Below are 21,558 nucleotides of genomic sequence, written 5' to 3'. Positions count from 1 at the left end.
ATAGGAGTGCCTGTGTGTGTGTGAGTGTGTGTGTGTAGGAGTATCTGTGTGTGTGTGTAGTGCAATGATGATCACCTGTAATGTGACATGAACCCAAGGTCCCGGTTGAGGCCCTCCCTATGGGTACCGAACTTAGCTATCAGCCTCTGTTCGGCCACTTTTCTCTGCTGCCTGTCCCGAAGTCCACCTTGGAGGATGGTCACCCGAAGGTCCGAGGCTGAATGTCCTGGACCACTGAAGAGTTCCCCAACTGGGAGGGAACCCTCCTGTCTGTTGATTGTTGTGCGGTGCCCATTCATCCGTTGTCGTAGCCTTTGCTCGGTTTCCCCAATGTACCATGCCTCCAGACATCCTTGCCTGCAACATATAAGATAGACAACGTTGGCTGAGTCACATGAGTACCTGCCATGTACAAGGTGGGAGATGTTCCCACGCGTAATAGTACCTGACTTGCAGCGTGTCAGGTACTCATGTGACTCAGCCAATATCGTCTATCTTATACGTTGCAGGCAAGGATGGCCGGAGACATGGTACATTGGGGAAGCCGACCAAAGGCTACGACAACGGATGAATGGGCACCGCACAACAATCAACAGACAGGAGAGTTCCCTCCCAGTTGGGGAACACTTCAGTGGTCCAGGACATTCAGCCTTGGACCTTCGGGTGACCACCCTCCAAGTGGACTTTGGGACAGGCAGCAGAGAAAAGTGGCCGAGCAGAGGCTGATAGCTAAGTTCGGTACCCATAGGGAGGGCCTCAACCGGAACCTTGGGTTCATATCACATTACAGGTGACCACCATTGCACTACCACACACACAGATATTCCTACACACACACACACACACACACACACTCTCACATACACAGGAACACACAGACGCACACACAGACACCCACACACACCCTTATAGACACACACATTCACACATGCACCCCCTCACAGACTTAAGACACTCTGCACTCACTACACACACACACTTTCTCACACTCATAACCCCCCACCCCAGACAGACACGCACACACAGACAAAGACCCACATGCACACATTTTGTGGGGTGAATTTGTACTTGCAGAGTTACATTGTACTTTGCGCATTCATGTAGAACTCTGAGCTCAAAAACTGCATGAATTTATGTAAAACTCTGTTATCTCACTTTTTAGATTAGAATCAATCTAAACATCATGGCATAGACAGAGAACACAGGGGGCCAACACCTTCAACATATTGTCTGGCTATCACCATTGTTAACAGCTAACCTGAGAATGCAACGTAAAAAAAGGTTTTGTGATTTAAACATGAAAAAAGTGAAACTTTCACTGTACTCTGACAGATGAAAGGCTTAACAGACAATCAATTTTTCAATGTATAATTTCAGTTACATCACACTGTAAATTTTTGCTATAAATTCTGTGTTACGATCGAGCCCTCCACAATCACCTGATGAAGGAGCGTCGCTCCGAAAGCTAGTGTGCTTCCAATTAAACCTGTTGGACTATAACCTAGTGTTGTGTGATTTTTAACATCATTTTGTTAAGTTCTTTCAGTAGCTTCATCCATTTTAAGGCTGCTGCTGCTTTGTCAAGGAGCTAACTATTCATTTGTTCAACTACGATTAACTATGGGCCATTTCAAGTTTTTACAAGTGATTAAATGGTAACTTTGTTAAAAAGAACAGTGATTTCTGTCGAACAGTTATGAATATTGCTCTACTTTTTTCTGTTGCAGTTTTGAAGTAACTGGCAATAGGACAGATGACACAGACAATGTTGTGATTCCGGTATATTTACGTGAGAAGTATCGGCAGCCTACCTATGGCCATCACAGTAATGTATGCTTGTTTGGACAGCCCTTTATGATATCTGTGCCCAGAAACATAACTGAAGAAAAGCTTTATAACCTATTACTGATGAAAATGTGGTAAGTATCTGATCATTGATTGCATTATTCAGAGCGTTTCTATTTGTCTATCATAACAACACAGTCTTCAATACTTGTTTTGGCTTTCCACTTGATTAAAGATGAGAACAGTATTATGAGACTAATTTAGGTGGATATTGTCCTATAGGTCACTTTTGTTTCTGTTTATCCTTTGATGGGCTTGATTAAGTCTATAAATAAACTTGAGCTCCGAAATGAAGTAGATTTCTGGTAGCCAAGAAAAATAACCAAATATGAACATGCAGATCTTTATCTTTTAGTGCCAGCCAATGCCATGACTCACCTAACTAGATAAATCAGACAGTATAATTTCTAGGAAGATTAAAAAGAAGTGAAAGATTTGCATTTGTGGCACGTTTTACAAATGCAGGACACCCCAAAGCACAAACGGTGAAGCACTTTTGAAATGTCATTACTAGAGTAAACTAGAAATATTTAAGCTTTCAAGTATGCTTCATCTACATACTCATATGCTTTTTTCTGCAGTCAAAATCCCAAGTGTAGCAGAAGCCCATTCTGTCCAATGTGTCTGCAGCTGCTCATTAAATTAATATAATTACCTATTGCCAATTTTTATTTTCTCCATACCCTTGCACATTACTTTAATTCAAATAGTCATCCAGTACTTTGTTGAATGCCTCAGTTAGATATGCCTCCAGCATGCTTCCAAGTGATGCGTGCTGTACTTCAAGGCATTGCATTTATTGTGTTATTACTAATCTTGCCTCTCCTGTGATCGAATAGATAAGCTATAGATGGATCTTCTGCCATGGCAAAGTGCAAACAGACATCTCTAAGGCATTTAATAAACAGAATGTGCTTATTTGTAGGAGCTTGTAATGGCACACGCAGTTGTACTTGAATTCTGGGACTGAAGTTGGTAAATTTTAGAATAGATTAAATTCCCAACAGTGTGGAAACAGGCCCTTCGGCCGAACAAGTCCACACCGACTCTCCGGAGTAATCCACCCAGACCCATTTCCCTCTGACTAATGCACCTCACGCTATGGGCAATTTAACATGGCCAATTCACCTGACCAGCACATCTTTGGACTGTGGGAGGCAACCGGAGGAAATCCCCAGGCGCAACATTGCTTGTGGGAAATGTTTGGTAAAGTAAAAGTACTACAAATCAAAGATGGTGTAGAAAACATTTTACGGTTTGGATATGAACCCTTCAGTCACAAGTGCATCTGAGGGTGCTTTGCAGGAGTGCATAGAACAGTACAGCGCAGAACAGGCCCTTCGGCCCTCAATGTCGCACTGACCTGTGAACTATTCTTAGCTCATCCCCCTACCATATCCTATCATCATCTGTGCAATCGGACAATATCAGATAAAAAGCCAGATTAGATAGTCAGGCAGGTGCCTGGTTAAAGTAGTTTGAGACGCATTACATAGTTGGAGTGAAACAGTGGGTAGGGGTCCTGAATTTCAGGCTTGATGACCTAGATAGCTAAAGACATGATTGCCATAGTAACTAATTCAGCAGGACTCAAACATACCTGAAACACACTCACAAGTATTCTTAGGTACGGATGAGGAAGGATGCCACTTCGACTGGGACAACATGTCTATCTTAGGACAAGCCAAACTGAGACATGGACGAGAATTCCGAGAAGCATGGCATTCCAACCGGAACTCTATCAACAAACACATTGACTTAGATCCAACCCCTGAGAAAAAGAATGGGAAATGAAATCACCATAGGAAATTATGTCACCACAGGAAATGACATCAACCCAACGCAACCCAAACATACAAACATAAAGTGGGCTACACCACCAATGCTTCATCCGGAGGCTCACTGAAGATGTTACCTAGTATGGTGATGAAATGTCTGAAAACTAACCTTCCAGCTCGACGAGCAAACCTACATCCACGCCTGAAATGTTAATTTGTCCTTTCTTTGTGTAGCTTTCCCTGTATTTTCTGCTTTTTATTTCAAATTTCAACAACTTTTCTTTTTCATTTTGTGTTAGGTGATATACATTTGAGCTATCACTCTTTCAATTTACATTGGGTATTTAAGCTGCATCTGAACTTCCATCCAGCAGAAATTAACCAATTAGATGTGGAATTTGATTAGAATGATTGCTGTCAAAAATATTTCATTGAGTGTAGTTTATCCAGCAATACAATTAATCATAGAATCTGAAACATTTCAGTTTCTTAGGGGTGTAAGAGGTTTAAAGAGGGAGATTTTCTTTGAGAATCATAACATATCCGAACAAATTCAAACTAAGATGTTTTTTTGCATTCTTTAGCTGCAAATATATTCATCAGGAATAAATAAAATGTTTCTGAAATTTTTTTTGGTTCCTCTGTTTTGATTCCAGCCGTTATGTTAGAACCTGTAATGAAAATGAAGAAGAAGAAGAAAATCTTCGTTTTTCCAAAGACCTTGGTATCAATGGCAATGGGCAAAATGGTGTACATGAGGAGGGATCTCCAAGTAAGACTCAAGTGTTTCTAACTTTAGTCATAGTACTTGCAAGAAATCAATCTGTGCTCAAGTAAAAAATATTTTACTTTATATACCACCTTGTGTAAAATAAAACGTTGTGAGGCTTTTCATTGTGTTATCAGGGAAGCTGACTAAAAGATTAGTCAAAGTGGTTGGTTTAAAGGTATTTTACAGGAGGATAGAGAGGTGGAATTGCAGGCCGTTTGGGAGAAGAGTTCCAGAATTTTGGGTCTTGACTGTTGAAGGTGAGCCCTCCACTGGTGCACCTTTAAATATCAAGGGTACACCTGATGCTAGAGTTGGAGGAATAAAATATTGGAGAATTGAGAGGTTGGAATATATTAGAGAACTATTTCTATTTCAGATCTCCAGCATCCACAGTTCTTTGTTTTATGTTGTTATGTCACATTCTAAGGTTATAGGGTAGGCTATTTTGGACTGAGATGAGGAGTAACATCTTTACCCAGAGAGTGGGATTCTTTGACACAAAAAGCAGTGGAGGCCAAAACACTTAATGTTTTCAAGAAGCAGTTTGGTTTGGTTTCTGGACTAAAGGGATCAAAAGATATGGAAGAAAGTGGGAACAGGGTACTGAGTTGGGTAATCAGCCATGATCGTAATGAATGGCAGGCTCGGCTTGAAGGACCAAATGGCCTACACTTCCTCCTATTTTCTCTGATTCTATAGGAGAGGGATAAGCCCTTTGAGGGATTTGGAAATCAAATCAAAGCATTGCATAACCAAGAGATAATATAGATCAGCAAGCATAGATGTGAGGGGTGAATGGAAGTTTGTACAATTTAGGAAATGGGCAGCAGAGTTTGAGTGATTTTTACACTGAGGTTGGAATATGGAAGGTTAGCTAGGATTATGTTGTTGTAGTCAGACTTTGTAACTCTTTTTAAACAAAGGCAACTTTAGAACACTGGTATCATTTTAGTTTATAATCTGTATTTGATACCAAAATTGCAGAACCAAAAGTTCCAATAAATGTTACATCAAAAGAAGACAAATTTTACCCATGATTGATACTTTTCTGTTTCTATCCATGTACCATTCAGGCTGTCAAATGGTGTAATCCTGACTGATTATTTAGGCTGATTAGATCTACAGGCAAGTGAAATAAATAAGATTCAGAATTAAATTATTGGCATTTGCTAACGTGTTTTTAAAAAGGCAGCTTTATCACATTCAGAATTGTAGGTAAGTTAAATGAATCTTGTTTTGTATCACTCAGTGAATTTTGTTTCTCTCAATAGGGGCTGGAGATTTGGGCCAGACCATTTTAAAATTTATTTCTAGACAGTTTCTTTGTTAAGACATGTCTGTCTGTTTGAAACTAATGTTTGTTTGGTGAGTGGAGGTGTTCTGCTGGAATATTTCATTGCCAGTCTAAACTATCTCCCTTAATTCCAACTCATTAAACTTTACAGTACAACAGGAAGTTTGACTTCTGTCAGTTCCCTGAGACAGCTTGCTATGATCCCCGCAAAGACTTGAGTTTTTTTCAAATCCAAACTTTCAGTGAATGATTAAAGTGATCACATGGCAAGAATTCAGTTTCTCATAAGTATCACTGTAATAAACAAACTGAAAGCAGCATTAACTAACCTCTAATTCATTTTGCAAATTTCTTAATTTGCAGAAAAGATTCCCATATAGTTCTTAGAATGACTGAGACTTCCCTTGCACAATGATAGATTACTCTGCCCCTTAGTGGACGCTTCATTATTCACCTCAATCAGTCCAAATGTTTTCTCTCCTTTTTCCTGTGCCAGCTGGATAGGTTCAACTGCCTGAACTGGTTTTTACAGTAAGGGACAAATTTGATATCATCCCCTTTAAGCAAAGCAAAGGGAACTTTCAAGGTTCATTTAAGCCGTCTCAAATTCGATGTCTTCAATCTGTGCATGGGCTTCTGCCCACGTTTTGTGTAGTGAACATTATAAACCTATCTCGCTGCTCTCTGTCAGATTCTTGCAGATTGCCCATGTATGACAGATTCAGTGGTTTTTGGAGCACATGCAATCTGATCCCACAATGACTCCATATGGATTCCAACATGAATATGGGTTTTTTATTTAGATGAAATGCCAGTTAGCAATCTTCTAGGTCCCCAGCTTCATTCTATCTTGGAACTAAATCAAAGTTTTACTAAATTTTTCAGTATAATCATTTACAAAATCAGTCAGTCTATGGTCAGTACAGCTGCCTGGTCATTGCTTACATGTGTAGCTGTTATGTACCACCTTTCCAGTAAGGTAGTCTGGAACTTTGTTCAACAACCAAGCTACCCAAGCATCTTGTTAGGCGCAATTCACATGCCATGATTTCATATTTGAAAGAAGTTACCAAAGCAGTTTTTAATCATTTCTTTCCTCACGTTCTTCTCCATTTGTCACTTACATTGATTCACTTTCCTTTTGCAACCTGGTATGTATTGTTGGATGATGGAGCATTCCAATCCTAACAATCTTTTTATTTTTAGAAAAACTAACTTTCTCCATTCTTTTGGTCTTCATTTTCTAATTCCTCATTATGAGTTCACAAACAGTGCCAATAAGTATTCTCCGTTTATGTTATTGCACCCCTTCAGCACAATAAATTGCCGCATCAGTAAAATTTAGAGGCCTATTTCAATCAAATTATTGATTCATTTATAAAACAGCAACTGGAATGGCAAATATATGTATGCATTGTAATAAATATTATTGTACAACGTCAGTGGCTTAAAAGCATTTCATAAGTGGCCCTTCCAATGCTGAATGCTGTTTTTGACTTTTTTTTAATTGAGTGGAGATATCTGTCAGATTATTCAGACTTAATCTGCAAAGGTAATCCCTTATAATGACTGAGGTATTTTCATGAAATACTGAAGTACTTCAAGATCATGCAAAGTAACCTACCATTTAGAATGATTTAAATGCAACAAATGAAAGAGAAAAAATGGGAAATCTGCTATTAACACTCCTTCCTTTTGGAAGTGAGGATAATCGGATCAACCATTATCTCATTGAATAGTGGAGCAAACCCGATGGGCCAAATGGCCGCCTCCTGCTCCTATGTTTTATGTCAAAATAGCATCACTGTCTCTCTTTTTCACTTTGTATTTAGATGGGGTTCTAAAAGGCTATTTTAATTATCATATTGCAACAGCAAATGCTTAGAAGCTGAATAGTTGTATAAAATATAGTTTTATGTAATTGGATTAAATAAGTACCTCGCATATCTGATAAGTTACCTTTGTAAGTTGTCTCTCCCTTGTATCACTACACCCATATACCAATAAAAATATTTAAACCGGAGGGGTTGAAACAATAATGGATTAACTTCATTTTAAACAGTTATAAAGGAATTGGCTTTTTGTTTAGCTTTCTTAATGCTTTATCAGAAAATAATTTATAAGCTATTAGTTAGCTGCTTCAATAACTTATTTTAAAAAAGGCCAAAATGACCTATTTGAATACATATTTCTAATCAGTCTTCACACAGTGGAAGCATGTATACATGCATATTTACATATGTTCTCTGTACTTACGATCAAACTAATTCCTCTCTATTATTTCCTTCGAGAGAGAAAATGTCTGTGGCACAAGTCATTCAATAGAGATCATTATTTGCTAATTTGCTTTGACAAATTTGGTAATTGTCTCAGTGGATACTGAACCACACTGACTTGCCCTATTTTTTTAAATGCTGTTGCAAAATAATTCTTCAAAATGGGGATTAATCATTTTGGTTAAACTCCTTTGCAGATAATAATGGAACTTTAGTGAAAACCTATCAAAGGTAATTAGAATAGGAAGGATGGTTGTAAAATTCTTCTTTCCCTTGCCACCTCTGCCCAAAATAAAGTCAACATCTTGGCTGCAGTTTCAAAATTCTTTAGTGGAGAATTCTATCTTCAGAATCTTTTGTTTTCTTTAAAGTGCATCTTAGGGCTATTTTTGATAATTTCAAACCTTTCTCAATTGGGGCTTTCTTTTCAATATTGATAGTTGAGAGCTTCATGGTAAATAGGCCACATTACAGCTTATCTTTAAATGGTGATTAGATATGAGGCTCTAAAAGGAAGATCATTCTAATGATTTTTTGCTGTGAACTCTTCTGAGCAGGTGAAATGGAGACAGATGAACAAGATGATGAATCCAGTCAAGATCAAGAACTACCTTCTGAGAATGAGAACAGCCAATCAGAGGACTCTGTTGGAGGCGATAATGAAGATTCTGAAAATGGTATCTGCACTGAAGACCCCTGTAAAGTCCAGCTGTTCCAGGGACATAAAAAACAACTCTTTACATTCCAGTTCAATAATTTAGGAAATACAGATATCAATTATGTCAAGGACGACAGGCAAATCCGATTTGAAGACAGCAGACAAATCAGACTTGATGGTAAATATTATAGTTGAAATCCTTCCTCTTCAATACACTGTAATAAGTATGTCACCCAGCAGCTTATCGCATGTTGCTGCCAACCAGCTAGTTTGTATCAAACCTGAACATAGCCCTAAATTCCTCCATTCACCTGGCACTTCCACAGGAGCCATGTTGCTTTGGGGTGTCAGCTATCCGTGAGCTGAGAAGTCAAGAAGCAAAGCATCATGTCATTGCTGTGTAGCAGCACTGATTACAGCAATGAGACATTTCTGAAGCAAACTATTTTACTTCCACTGCCTTTGGCCCCACCGCTGCAGGAATTATAATGCAGTATATTTTAGAAGGACAGTGGGAAAGTATGATTGAACAGAAACTTATTTCTGTTTATATCCTATTAGGTATTTTTCTATGATTCTGCTCCAACTGAGTTCATAGTCATCTGATCCCTGGCCTTGATGGCCAGTTTTCATGTTTCATCTCATAAACTATGCGGCACAAATGAATTGTAGCATAAAAAATGTTCCTTTTTCTGCTTTGCCTAGCAACAAGCAGATTCAGGTTTTAATTGTTTGATGAGCTTTTCTGGAGTAAACGATTCATTCAAAATTGAGTTTTTTTAAAAGCAAATTAAACTAAGCTTTAAATATTGTTGATATATTTTTAATCAAAAATCTTTAAGAAATATCTTATCCCAAACTCAAAGTTTCTGATTCCCCACTTGGGTGTATGCTTTGGTCAGATATGATTGTCCATGTCAAGAAGTCAGTTTTTAAACTAAGTGCTAAATTCAAGTTTTGACTGATGCTTGAACCTAATTTGAGGCAACAGATATAATTAACCAGCCATCCAACATTCGTGTATGGAATAGCTGTAAGATTAAATAAATGGTGATAGTAAGGCAGTAAGACACAGGAGCAGGAATTAGCCCTTTGAATCAGCTCCATTCAGCCCTTTGAATCTGCTCCGCCATTCAACCATGGCTTATCAGTTTCCCAACCCCTTTCTTCTGCTTTCTCCCCATAACCTTTGATTCTCTTGATGCTCAAAAATCTATCTATCTCAGTCTTAAATATACTCAATGATCTGGATTCCACAGCCTTCTATGGCAATGAATTCCATAGATTCACCACTCTCCAGCTGAAGAAGTTCCTCCTTATCTCCATTCTAAACGGTCTTGCCTTTATTCTAAGGCTGCGTCCTCGAGTCCTAGTCTCTCCGACCAATAGAAACATCTTCCCAACATCTACTCTGTCCAGACCATTCAGTGTTCTGCATGTTTCAATTATATCCTCATCTTTCTATATTCCATTGAGTGTAAATCCAGAGTCCTCAAAAATTCCTCATATGCTAAGTTTTTCATTCCTGGGGCCATTCTCATGAAACTGCTCTGAACATGCCAGTGTATCCTTCCTGAGATATGGGGTACAAAACTGTGCACAATACTCCAAATCTGACCTGACCAGAGCCTTATAGAGCCTCAGATGTACCTCCCTGCTTTAATATTCAAGTCTTCTCAAAATAAGTGCCATCATTGCATTTGCCTTCCTAACTACTGACTCAACCTGCAAGTTTTCCTTGAGAGAATTCTGGACTGAACTTCCAAGTATCTTTGCACTTCAGACTTCTGAATTTTCTCCTCCTTTAGAAAATAGTACATGCCTCTCTTCTTTCGACCAAAGTGCATGATCTTACACTTTCCCATGTTGTACTCCATCTGCCACTTCTTTGCCCACTCTCCTAACCTGTCCAAATCTTTCTGCAGCCTCCCCGTCCCTCTACGTATCTTTATCAAACTGCAAACTTAGCCAGAATGCCTTCAGTTCCTTCAACTAGATTGTTAATGTACAAAGTAAAAGGTTGTGGTCCCAACACTGAGCCTTGCGGAATACCACTTGTCACCGGCTGCCATCCTGAGAAGGACCCTTTTATCCCCACTCTCTGCCAGAAGCCAAGCTTCTATCCATGCTAGCACCCTGCCTGTGACACCGTGGGCCCTTATCTTACTCAGTAGCCTCCTGAGCGGCACCTTGTCAAAAGCCTTCTTGAAATCCAGGTAGGTAACTAGGCTAAATCTATATACTGTACTGATAAAAGAATTGTACCCACAATCAGTTAGTCAAAAATAGCTTGTCACACAAACCTGAGAATTTCTGTTGCACTCATTTTCCGCTGCCTTGACCAAGTAAGCTGTCGAGCTCTTGTGAATTATATGTGTTATATCGGACCAGGTCAGCTGATTTGATTTAAGAAATAACTTTTGATGCATTGCAAGTGATTTGTTCGAGAATTTATTTTTAAGGCATATTCTGTTTATCATTTGTAGAACGAACATATCTAGCATTAGACTGGGATCCTGAAATAAAGAAGCAATACTTCGATGACAATGCAGCAGAGGTAAAATATGTACCAGGCATGTAAGGGAAAAGATGGTTATAAAAGACCAAGTTGTTTTAACTTGGTTAAGAAAATTAGCATGACAAAAGATGAAAGATACCTTTAAATGCCGTTTTAGGCATTTTTTTCATAAACTATATTCCATATCTAGGTGTAGTTAGCCTTTCTTGGGCATCAAACCACATTGTAGTTTCTCTGTCAAAACCAAACATTAAGATAATGACTCTAGAAACAACTGCACAAGCTACATGCCAAGGAAACTTACATTTTGTCGCCACAACAAATTTTTTTTAAGAAGTCAAAAAGGTAGCTGTCCTACCTATATAATAACTGTATGGGTGGCATGGTGGCACAGTGGTTAGCACTGCTGCCTCACAGGGCCAGAGACCCGGGTTCAATTCCTACCCCAGGCAACTGTCTGTGTGGAGTTTGCACACTCTCCCTGTGTCTGCGAGGCTTTCCTCAGGGTGCACCGGTTTCCTCCCACAATGTGCAGGTTAGGTGAATTGGTCATGCTAAATTGCCCATAGTGCAAGGTGAAGGGATAAATGTAGGAGAATGGGTTTGGATGGGTTGCTCTTCGGAGGGTCACTGTGGACTTGTTGGGCCGAAGGGCCTGTTTCCACACTGTAAGTAATCTAATCTAATATGGTGCACAACATGATGAAACAATCTGTTCTTCATATTTTAAAAATGTGCACAGTTTGTTTTACTGAGAGGTATGTCATGGGAAACCACTGGTACTTTTCAGAAACTAACTGTTCATTGGAAAAATATCAACAAATAATGTATTGGTAACAAGCAGTGTGAGCATTTTTGTACTGTCATGGATCAAACATTTTCTGCGATAATTTTTCAACTCTAAGAGATGTTTGTCTTTTCTCCATTTAGGATTTTGAGAAACATGAAAGCATGGAATATAGGCCACAGAAAAAAATTTTTGTCAAGTTAAAAGATTGTATTGAACTTTTTACAACTAAAGAGAAGCTGGGTGCAGAGGACCCATGGTAAGTAATTTTAAGTCATATTTTGGATAGAATTTAAATTTCTAAACCAGCATGTAAATTCTGTCTAAAATCTTGTAGTTCTGGTTTTATTCAGTCAAATAATGAATTTGACCATTGCTAATCAAAAAAAGTTTGAAAACCTATAAATAAGGCTAATTGTGCCTAAATTCAGATGATAAAGATTGCACCAAGTGGGTATAATTTTAAATTATGGGCGCTGTGAAAAGCTGTTAATCAGAACCAGTTTCAGAGCTTCAATTAGAATGAAGCTTTTAAGGTTAATGATCATAATAAAACTTCAAAACTGCTATTGTTCCTCTTGGAATTTTCTTGAGCTGGTTGTGAAGATTAAAGGTACTTTGTTTTGTGCACATTGCACTGCTTACGTGTGGGGTGTAAGATGTTTCCAACAGTATAGTTTTCTTGAATATCAAGGTTGACTTATTTGTAGTGGGGATGAAGTTTTTCTCTTCAAGAATTTATGTTTAAAATCTATAAGTCATTGGTATTGAAGATTTTACTGCAAGTGCAATGCCCAATGTTCAGAATATTTCAGAGATTGAAAAATGTCCTAATTTAGGAGGCCTTTCCATCGTCCTAAGTATGCTTGATCAGAGAAAAGGCTTTTTTCTTGAAAAAATTCAATACAATTTTATTGTATTTTTATTCAGGTACTGTCCAAACTGCAAGCAGCATCAGCAAGCCACCAAAAAACTAGATTTGTGGTCATTGCCACCTGTGTTGGTGGTGCATTTGAAGCGATTTTCCTATAGTCGTTATTGGCGAGACAAGCTGGACACACTGGTTGATTTTCCTATTAGGTAGGTCTTAGTGAGTTAAATCTGGTCATAGCTCTCCTAATTATTGTCTAAAAAGAGTTTGACTGAAGTCCTGTGAAATCCAATGAAAAAGTAGATATTGTGCTGTGTAAAACAAGTTGCCACTTTGTTTGAGTTGATTTAATAAAGGCATTTCCCCTTATGCGGGAGATAAAACCAAAGGGCAGCACGGTGGCTCAGTGGTTAGCACTGCTGCCTCTCAGCACTAGGGTCCCAGGTTCGATTCCAGCCTTGGGTGACTCTCTGTGTGGAGTTTGCACATTCTCCCCGTGTCTGCGTGGGTTTCCTCCCACAGCCCAGAGATGTGCAGGTCAGGTGAATTGGCCATGCTAAATTGCCCATAGTGTTAGGTGCATTAGTCAGAGGGTTGATGTGGACTTTTTGTGCCAAAGGGCTTGTTTCCACACTTAGAGAATCTAATCTAATCTAATCTAATCTAAAGGATGTAAATAAGAAACAGTCACTAAACATATAAAGAGCTCAAAACAAACTTCCATACCTGATAGAGTAATTAGACTGTGGACCACTGTACCCCAAAGAATAAGGCTAATTGCATCAGTGTATTTAAGGAGAAGCTAGAAACACATGAGCACAAAAGGAATGAGATGTAAAATGAAAAAGAGCGGACGGTGACTTTTTTGCAACATAAATATTGGCACAATGAACAGTCCGTTTCCCTGCTATTATGTCTATGTGATATTGTGGGTGTGCTGTCTCGGGTTTAGGCATCTACTCCCTTTCTCACAAAATACTGGGCCACTGTTTATGGCAGTCATTAGATTAGATTAGATTCCCTACAGTGTGGAAATCATCAACTTGTTTGATTTTTACATTCACTGGATCTTGCTAGGGAATGCTGATAGAGATGAGAGAATGGACCTAAGCTACCACCGTGGAAAGAGACAAGACTGGGAAGCAAATGTTCTCCTGGTTAAAATCAGGACCATGTTGGTTAATGAAGGGCAATGAGAGAGAGAGAGAGAGCGAGCTCAGTAACAGAGAAGGAATTCAGATTGATGGGGGATCATGAATTAAAAATGAAAACCCCTCAGAAGAAAAGTTTAGAGGAATAGAATTTCATTAGTTATCCCCCTCCAATAATCACTTTGTTCACAGATATTAACTTTTCTTAACAGTAAAGGAATCGAGGGGAATGGGGAAAAGGCAGAGAGGTAGAGTTAAGGATTATCAGATCAGACAGATTTTATTGAGTGGCAGGCTAGACTTGATGGGCCAAATGGCCTATTTCTATGTCTTATGCTACTGACAAAACCACAGATAAAGTAGAATTTGCTCATTTATACTGATGATATTTAGATTACATCTAATTTGAGGCATTAGATTTGTATATTTAAACAGGGAAGAGTTAAAAATGGATGGGTAATAAGAACTGTCAATGTATTGTGAGCAACAATTCTATCTAAAACTTAGAACTAATGTCTGAAATAGAATATAATTTGGAATTGTGTATAAGGAAATGATAATGTGTCTTTGTTTTCATTAGTGATTTAGATATGTCAGAATTTCTTATAAATCCAAATGCTGGTCGTTGTGAATATAACTTGATTGCTGTTTCAAATCACTATGGTGGAATGGGTGGAGGACATTGTAAGTATTCCAATTTATAATTATTTTTATACAAAGGCCAGAATATTGGATCTGTACTGATGAAATTTTAATGTGCTTAACTTTTTTTTTAAATGCTCAAGTTTTAAAATCATCTGCTTCCACCTTCCTCTCTCTAGTTTCAATTGCTTGCAATAGGTAAATTTTATTAGCTGCTTACCTCAAATAAAGAACTGATTGCAACAACAGGAAGGGTAGTGGAGGAAAGAGATCTGCACGCAAAACACATGCAACTATCATGCAATCATCTTGATGTCTGTCAAAAATGACTGTTGGATCTCTGGAATCAACTGACTAGGTTACTGGTGGAACATTTGACTGTTTCAAAATTGTCCAACATGCAGAATGGATAACTCAAAATCTCCATCCGAAATGCTCATCCGTGTCTTTGTTACATTGTAAACTTGACTATTACAATACACTACTGGTTAGCTTTCCTCCACAACCAGTGATAAGATAATCCAAAACTCTGTCTATGTACTAACTGGCACCAAGTCCCATTCACCCATCACCCCTGTGATCATTGTTTAACTAGGAACAAATGTAAGTCAACGTTTTGATTTTAAAGTTCTCATTTTTATTTCCAATCCCTCCATGAGCTTACTCCTCCCAACTCTGTCCTTCCTTTACTTCAGGCCCCTTGAATTCTGATTTTAATTGCGGATCATTGGTAGCCATTTTTGGCTGCACAAGCCTTAAGTTCTGAAATTCTCTTCCTAAGCATCCTTGACCCTCTCTCTCGCCTTTAATATTTACCACAAAACTGTAACCATCAATCAAGGTTTTGGGCTTCCTGAAAATTTTCCTTCGGTGGTTTGGTATCAAACTTTGCTTTATAATTGTTCCTCAAGTGCTTCACGTTAATCTACTATATTAAAAGCACTGATTAAATGCAATTTGTTGTTGTTTGGTATTAATGTTGGATCTCTGTTGAAATGCTTGGCTTATAAAATGTTGGGTCTGTGCTGAAGCTATCATATTGAATGTTGATCGACTAGAATTAACATTTCGGCTTGCTATGGTGTCTCTATTTTGACCTTCCACTTGGCTTCAGATGAATTGCTTTTGATATTGTTTAGTACTGTGCTGTATAAACCTCCTAGTTGTTGCACAAGCAGTAGCAGTGCCAAAACCTGCCTGATTTTGTTGAGGTCAGTTCCTGGGAAGGTTACTACTTGTATTCTTGCTGGACCAGAGGTCTAAACATCTTGTTGCAACAAAAGTCCCAGACCACAGGAGTCACTACTGTCTGTGTGATCTAGGCCATTGATTGCTCAAAATATCAAGCTGTTTTGTGATAGGGATTGCTCATAGTGGGCGACAGCACTGCATGTTTGAGTGTTACTTCAAAGCTAGCTTTTTTCTACAGCTTTCAGTATCAGACGTTTTACTGCTAAGTTTGTGTTTATTTCAAGAATATTCAAACATTTTTTACCAAAAAATAAAGGTGAAGTGACTACAACTGCACCCATCATCCTGGATGTTTTGTTGAACTACTAAAAGTTTGTTTCAGTGCCAAAATGCCTTTGTGTGGCAGTTATCAAGTTTTAAAATAATGAGCCTGCTGCCTGGGCTGCCTTTCCTGTGATGATCCTTGGGTTTTGATGTTTTAGATGGTATGCACTTTGTTAAAAACGAAATTGAAGCAAACAATTTAAATCTAAAGATTATGTTAAATATATAGACACAAAAATATTCCAGAATATTTGTAGCCAGTTTCTCTCTTCAGTTGTGCTAATTTGCCTTTATCCAAAAGACACAGCCTTTGCCAAGAACAAAGACGACAATAAGTGGTACTATTTTGATGACACCAGTGTTTCATCGGCAGTAGAAGACCAAATAGTGGCAAGTATTTTTTCCAATACTTCTATTCCCAATAATAGAATACCAGTATTTTATTCATAACTGTTTGTACAGACAGCTGTAAAAGTATTTTTTTTTTAAATTTGATTTAACCTAACTAACAGTGCAAATTTGTGATGCTCCAAACACTTTGTTAGAAATAAGGAACCTTATTTATTTGGCATCTTGCAAGCCCTTGAGCATCACATCATCTTGCCTGTTAAGTGTAACCATTGTATAATAGGACAAATCTTGCTAGAAAATTAAGTGTAATGCAGCCCAGTGTATTAATTTACATACAGCAGGGTGCTAAAGGTAATAAAAAATAAATGTTTCCCTGGTCACTAAGAAAAATCATATACATTGACAGATCATGGACACATTTATCATCTAATTTGAAATATGGCATACACAATAAAACTCTATTCCTTCATTGTTATACTTCAGTCTGTAATTGGAGAAGTTCAGATTTGGAGTCATCCTCTGTTGTTTTATAGCATCACATAAGTAGACTAACAACAAATATTGTTTCAATCTGTCTGTTGGGGTTCAAATAAATCACCAGATAATGCTCACCTGCATACAATTAAGAACACTTAATATGCAATGAATTCCTGATGCTCTTGTGGAGCAGTGCTAGCATCCTTATCACTGGGCCAGGAGCACTGGCTTCATGTCCCACTTGTTCTGCACATCTTCTTGCAAGTCTGAATAGGTTAATTAAAATAATTACACAGATTAATGATCTTTTGCAGTGGTAATATCTGTAATTTGGGTCAGAAGGTTCTGAATTTAAGTGCACCTGTCCTGGAAGTGGGTTGTAAGAGATTGATTAAGAGTAGTTTGGGGGCTCTTGTGGTGCGATGATAGTCTCCCAACCTCTGGGTCAGAAGGCCCAGTTTCAGGACCCAGCTGCCCTGGACATGTTTGCTCTGGGTGTGCATTTCAGAGCAGGTCAATTGAAATAGCCACAGTGATACTTTCCCTTCCTCTAGGCCAGAAGATCTGGTTTCAAGTCTGACCCGCCCTGGTGGTGTGTCTTGCATGTCCAAAAGATTAATGATTATATGATTTACTCTTGATCTTGCAAAGCTGTCTGAATCATAATTTAATACTTAAATACCTGGGCTGAATTTAAAAGTTCAGGACCTCTTCACGATTAAATGAAAATTCAGCCACTGATGCATTATCTGAAGACAGCTGCAATTCCTTGTATTTACTTGTGCTACCAATTATATATTTCTTATCATTTTGGTGTATTCATCCCCAATCTCTTCCCATTATTCCCTTGCCCAACAAAAATTCTTGTCTTTAGATGGCTTACTCATGAGCTGAAAAGCTAAAAGTGCTTGATTATTTCTTTCCTTCTAAAGGTAGATAACTCCAAGAAGCAAGAACTAATAAAACAAAATTGTGTTTAATGTTTGACATGGTTGAATTTGCATTTATATTTTGTAAAATAGTTAAATATCAAAACGGCAATGGTTCTGCTGAAATGTGGCCAGGGAATTGTGGTTACTGAATTTGATGTGAGCAGGCATTTTATAATAAATGAATCTGCTTTCTTTTTCATTCCAACAGTCAAAAGCAGCTTATGTCCTCTTCTACCAGAGACAAGATACAATCAGTGGTACTGGCTATTTTGCACACGATCATATTGCCAAGAAGGAAACCTCTGCATCTTTAGGCATCCAGCAGGAGAGTGACGAGGACTGCAATGAGAATGATGTAGAAAATGAAAACTGCATGCACACAAACTGACAGCAATGGTGCCATGTCAAAACTCTCCCATGCAGATTCCTGCCCGCAGGCACTGGAAAGCTAGAAACATACCACAAATAAAGAGCGAAACATCATCTGGAAAAGAGGTGCTACATCAGCCCAAGCTAAAAGCCATTTTGGATTTTACGTGATGAGATAGACTGAAGTGAATTACTTGAAGCTGAAGTGTATTAGAAAATCAACTAGAAGCTAATTGCGGTATATGATTCATGAAATTTATTTGTCTTACTGATGTACGCTGGTTCTTTACACTAAATATAAGAAATAATTAAATGGTTCTCCCTTCACTCCTCCCAACTTTTTTAAAAATGTGATAGTTCATCTCCCAAAAAAAGTTAGTTATTTTTGTAAGGATTTTGTTCCATGAACTAAAGTAAGCAGAAAAGTGTGCAATGTACGTGCCCTGCTTAAGCAATGGCAAACATGAGCACTTAAACAGAATGGATCACTAATTCAGTGACAGCTCCTGCCATCTTTGTCGAAACAAGCATTGTAAAGCCCATCAAAATCGAGGACGAGAGACAAAACTGGCAATTGAAAATGCCATGCAATGACTTCCAAGTTCCCATTGATCATCATCAATTAACCTGTATTATGGGTTACTGTTCCAGATAAGTTAAGTGGAATGGACCCATATTGTGGAAGTGAATAAAGCTTGTGTGTGTGCTACCTACGAACATTTATCAACTCTACTTTAACCCTTTGAGGACTGCAGTGGCATTTCTGCACCAAAATAAGGAAACAAAGGAAATTATAACTATGTTCATTCAAGAAGTCAACAGATTTAGAAATGTTCAGCTGTCCCCGTATACTTCTCAATTCTACTTTCCAAATAATTGTGAGGTGCAGCATTAGAAATGAACCGAAAGTCGTTTCTGCAGGTATTCTGTGACAGAAAACGTATTTTGTAAACTGCAAATGGGCTTGCAGTACTCAGGGTTAAAAATAGAATGTCATAATAGATTAAATTGATGTGCTGGATAATTTTCATTTGTTCAGCAAACTTGGTTTGCACTCTTTTACTTTTGGTGTATGACCAGGGCCTAATGTAACTATCTTCGTAACTCTTAAGTTATTGTATTAAAACTAGGCTCAAAAGCAACAATATAGCAATGAATTACATTATCAAATTTAATAGAACAAGTGAGCAAGAGGGTTAATTTTGTTTTAATTCCTTTTTGGAATTCACCATAGCCTTACAGCATATTAAATTGTGTATAGTAATCATTTGCATGTTGCAGTAACAATTGTATATATTATTGGGTAAACCTAGTTGAATTTATTGGTGAGCTGTACTTGAGGGGCCAGGATGCCAACAGCCGAGAGTGGGATTTTGATTTTTTTTTTCTGAACTGCTGCTTTCCATTTGATGTAAGTCAAAGGATGTGTTTTTTGGTTTCTTACTGCCATTGGCAGAAGCTGCATAATGCTTAAGAAATTGCTGTTCTATATGAAGTTGATCGCTTTCGTGTCCCATTGCCAATAAAGGAAATGATGGTCTTTGCTTTTAAATGAAAACAAAAAAAACATTATAAACTGATTTGAATGGTGTATTGTATAAAATAAGTTCACTCTGTGAGTGCACACTTGGTAAATTATTTTATTGAGATGTTATAGTTAGACCAGGTTGAGTTAAGTATGAGTCGAAAATGGCTTTGCAGAGTAACTTGATATTAGTGCTGATAATTGTTGATGTTCTATTGTCTAATTTTGCCCTTTTTTTATTTTATTCTCCCTTTACTTTGTAAAATGGAAGTCATGAACCTCCAGCATGTCTGAGGTAAATGTTTGACTGCACTTCATTTCATTTGATTTTACATTTGAAACTTGCATGTTTGTTTATAAATTTACAATAAAGTTATGCAAGGCCTTAGCCACTCCACTCTGTCCTGATAACTGGGTAAAGTTTACTGCAAGCTCAGTTGTCATTGGTTACTGGGGAATATAAACTGCACTGGTATGATAGGTATAGTGTACTACAAAATGTTTTCAGTGAAGGTTTACTAAGTTTCATACTTGGCATTAAACAATTTGCTCAATTAATATTTCCTTAAATGGATAGCATTGTTAAAATATATTTGTGGAAACTTTGCACACATGTGCAATTTTATTTCAATGATTGTAATTCTTATCAATGAATAAAAATAAAAACAAAAGACACGAAGTCATGAAGGATGTTATTAGATGTAAGTTTTATAGGGTTTCAAGAATAGTATAATCATATTGATGCAGAATTTAGATCCTAATGTTTAATGCAGTTTATGTGAAGGTGAGATATTTGCCTCTGAAGGTTAAAATTGGCACAAATTTATAATTTAAAATGAGAAAAGAAAGTTTTACTGTAGAAATTGCAGGATTCAGAGATCAAAGGGTAAACCTTTTTTGTTTAGTCTTATGTGCATGTTGTTGGGTGGGCTGGCATTTCTTACCAATCCCTAATGTCCTGGAGAAGGCAGTCCATTTGGTATCAGTACACCCACAGGACTTTGACCAACAGTGAAAGAATGGCTACATTTTCCAAGTCAGGATGGTGAAGATAAAGAGAGGAACTTGCAGGTGATGCTCTTTTTGTTGCTGTTGTCCAACTAGACAATGTGCGGAGAGTTTGCAGGGTGTTGTTTGTGAAGTATTGGTGAGTTTCTGTAGTGCACTTTCTCAGAATCACTGAATTGTTACAGCGCAGAAGGAAGCCATTTGGCTCATTGTACCTTCTATTACCTTTTCCTATTCTGCCTTTTCCCCATATCCTGACACCATTTCTATCCAAATAATCATCCAATCCCCTCTTGAATGTCTCAATTGAACCTTTCCAGGCAGTGTATCCCACGTCAGAACTACTTGATATGAAAAAGTTCTTGTTTTTCCCTCACATCACCCTTGCTTTGTTGGCACGTTATTATGCATCAATGCCCTCTTGTTCTTGTTTCTTTGAGTGCAAACAGCATTCCCCTATCTACTCTGTCCAGTCCGCTCATGACTTTGAAAACCTCTATCAGATCTCCTCACAGCTGCCACCCACCCCCTCCACTCCACCCCCCCAAAGAAATACAAGCTCAACATCTTTAATCTGATAAGTGAAGTTTTACATTCCTGGAGCAATTCTTGTAAATCACTTCTGCTAATATACTGTGGAACCCAGAACTATACATAAGAGTCCAGTTGGGGTCTAATAAGTGTTTTTTTTCCACTCATGGGACATGGGCATCAGTTGCTGGCTGGCCAGCATTTATTGTCTGTCCCTACATGCCTTTGCAAAGGAGATAGTGCCTCTTGAACCGCTGC

At 38.0% G+C, this 21,558-nt stretch overlaps 1 protein-coding gene across 6 annotated transcripts in view; it reads left to right on the top strand.

Annotated features, from left to right (window-relative positions):
* The window catches only part of LOC122559857 (ubiquitin carboxyl-terminal hydrolase 15-like), a 107,921-nt gene extending 86,731 nt beyond the window's left edge, over positions 1–21,190 (top strand). For 4 of the 6 annotated variants that reach the window (XM_043709978.1, XM_043709977.1, XM_043709980.1 and 1 more), the window contains 9 exons: positions 1,728–1,919; positions 4,280–4,395; positions 8,523–8,801; positions 11,110–11,180; positions 12,072–12,187; positions 12,859–13,008; positions 14,531–14,634; positions 16,409–16,497; positions 18,076–21,190. In XM_043709978.1, the coding sequence (XP_043565913.1) occupies positions 1,728–1,919; positions 4,280–4,395; positions 8,523–8,801; positions 11,110–11,180; positions 12,072–12,187; positions 12,859–13,008; positions 14,531–14,634; positions 16,409–16,497; positions 18,076–18,255 (1,297 nt within the window). In that variant the 3' untranslated portion in view covers positions 18,256–21,190. Of the gene's footprint in view, positions 1–1,727; positions 1,920–4,279; positions 4,396–5,468; positions 5,521–8,522; positions 8,802–11,109; positions 11,181–12,071; positions 12,188–12,858; positions 13,009–14,530; positions 14,635–16,408; positions 16,498–18,075 lie in introns of those variants that run through there. The other 2 variants (XM_043709981.1, XR_006314572.1) reach the window with 2 other exon arrangements.
* The last annotated feature ends 368 nt before the right edge of the window (positions 21,191–21,558 follow it).

Source organism: Chiloscyllium plagiosum, chromosome 19 (genome assembly GCF_004010195.1).
Source record: "Chiloscyllium plagiosum isolate BGI_BamShark_2017 chromosome 19, ASM401019v2, whole genome shotgun sequence".
Classification (NCBI taxonomy): Eukaryota; Metazoa; Chordata; class Chondrichthyes; order Orectolobiformes; family Hemiscylliidae; genus Chiloscyllium; species Chiloscyllium plagiosum.
The sequence above is the reverse complement of the archived record's forward strand: the minus strand, read 5'-3'. Positions and strand labels throughout refer to the sequence as shown.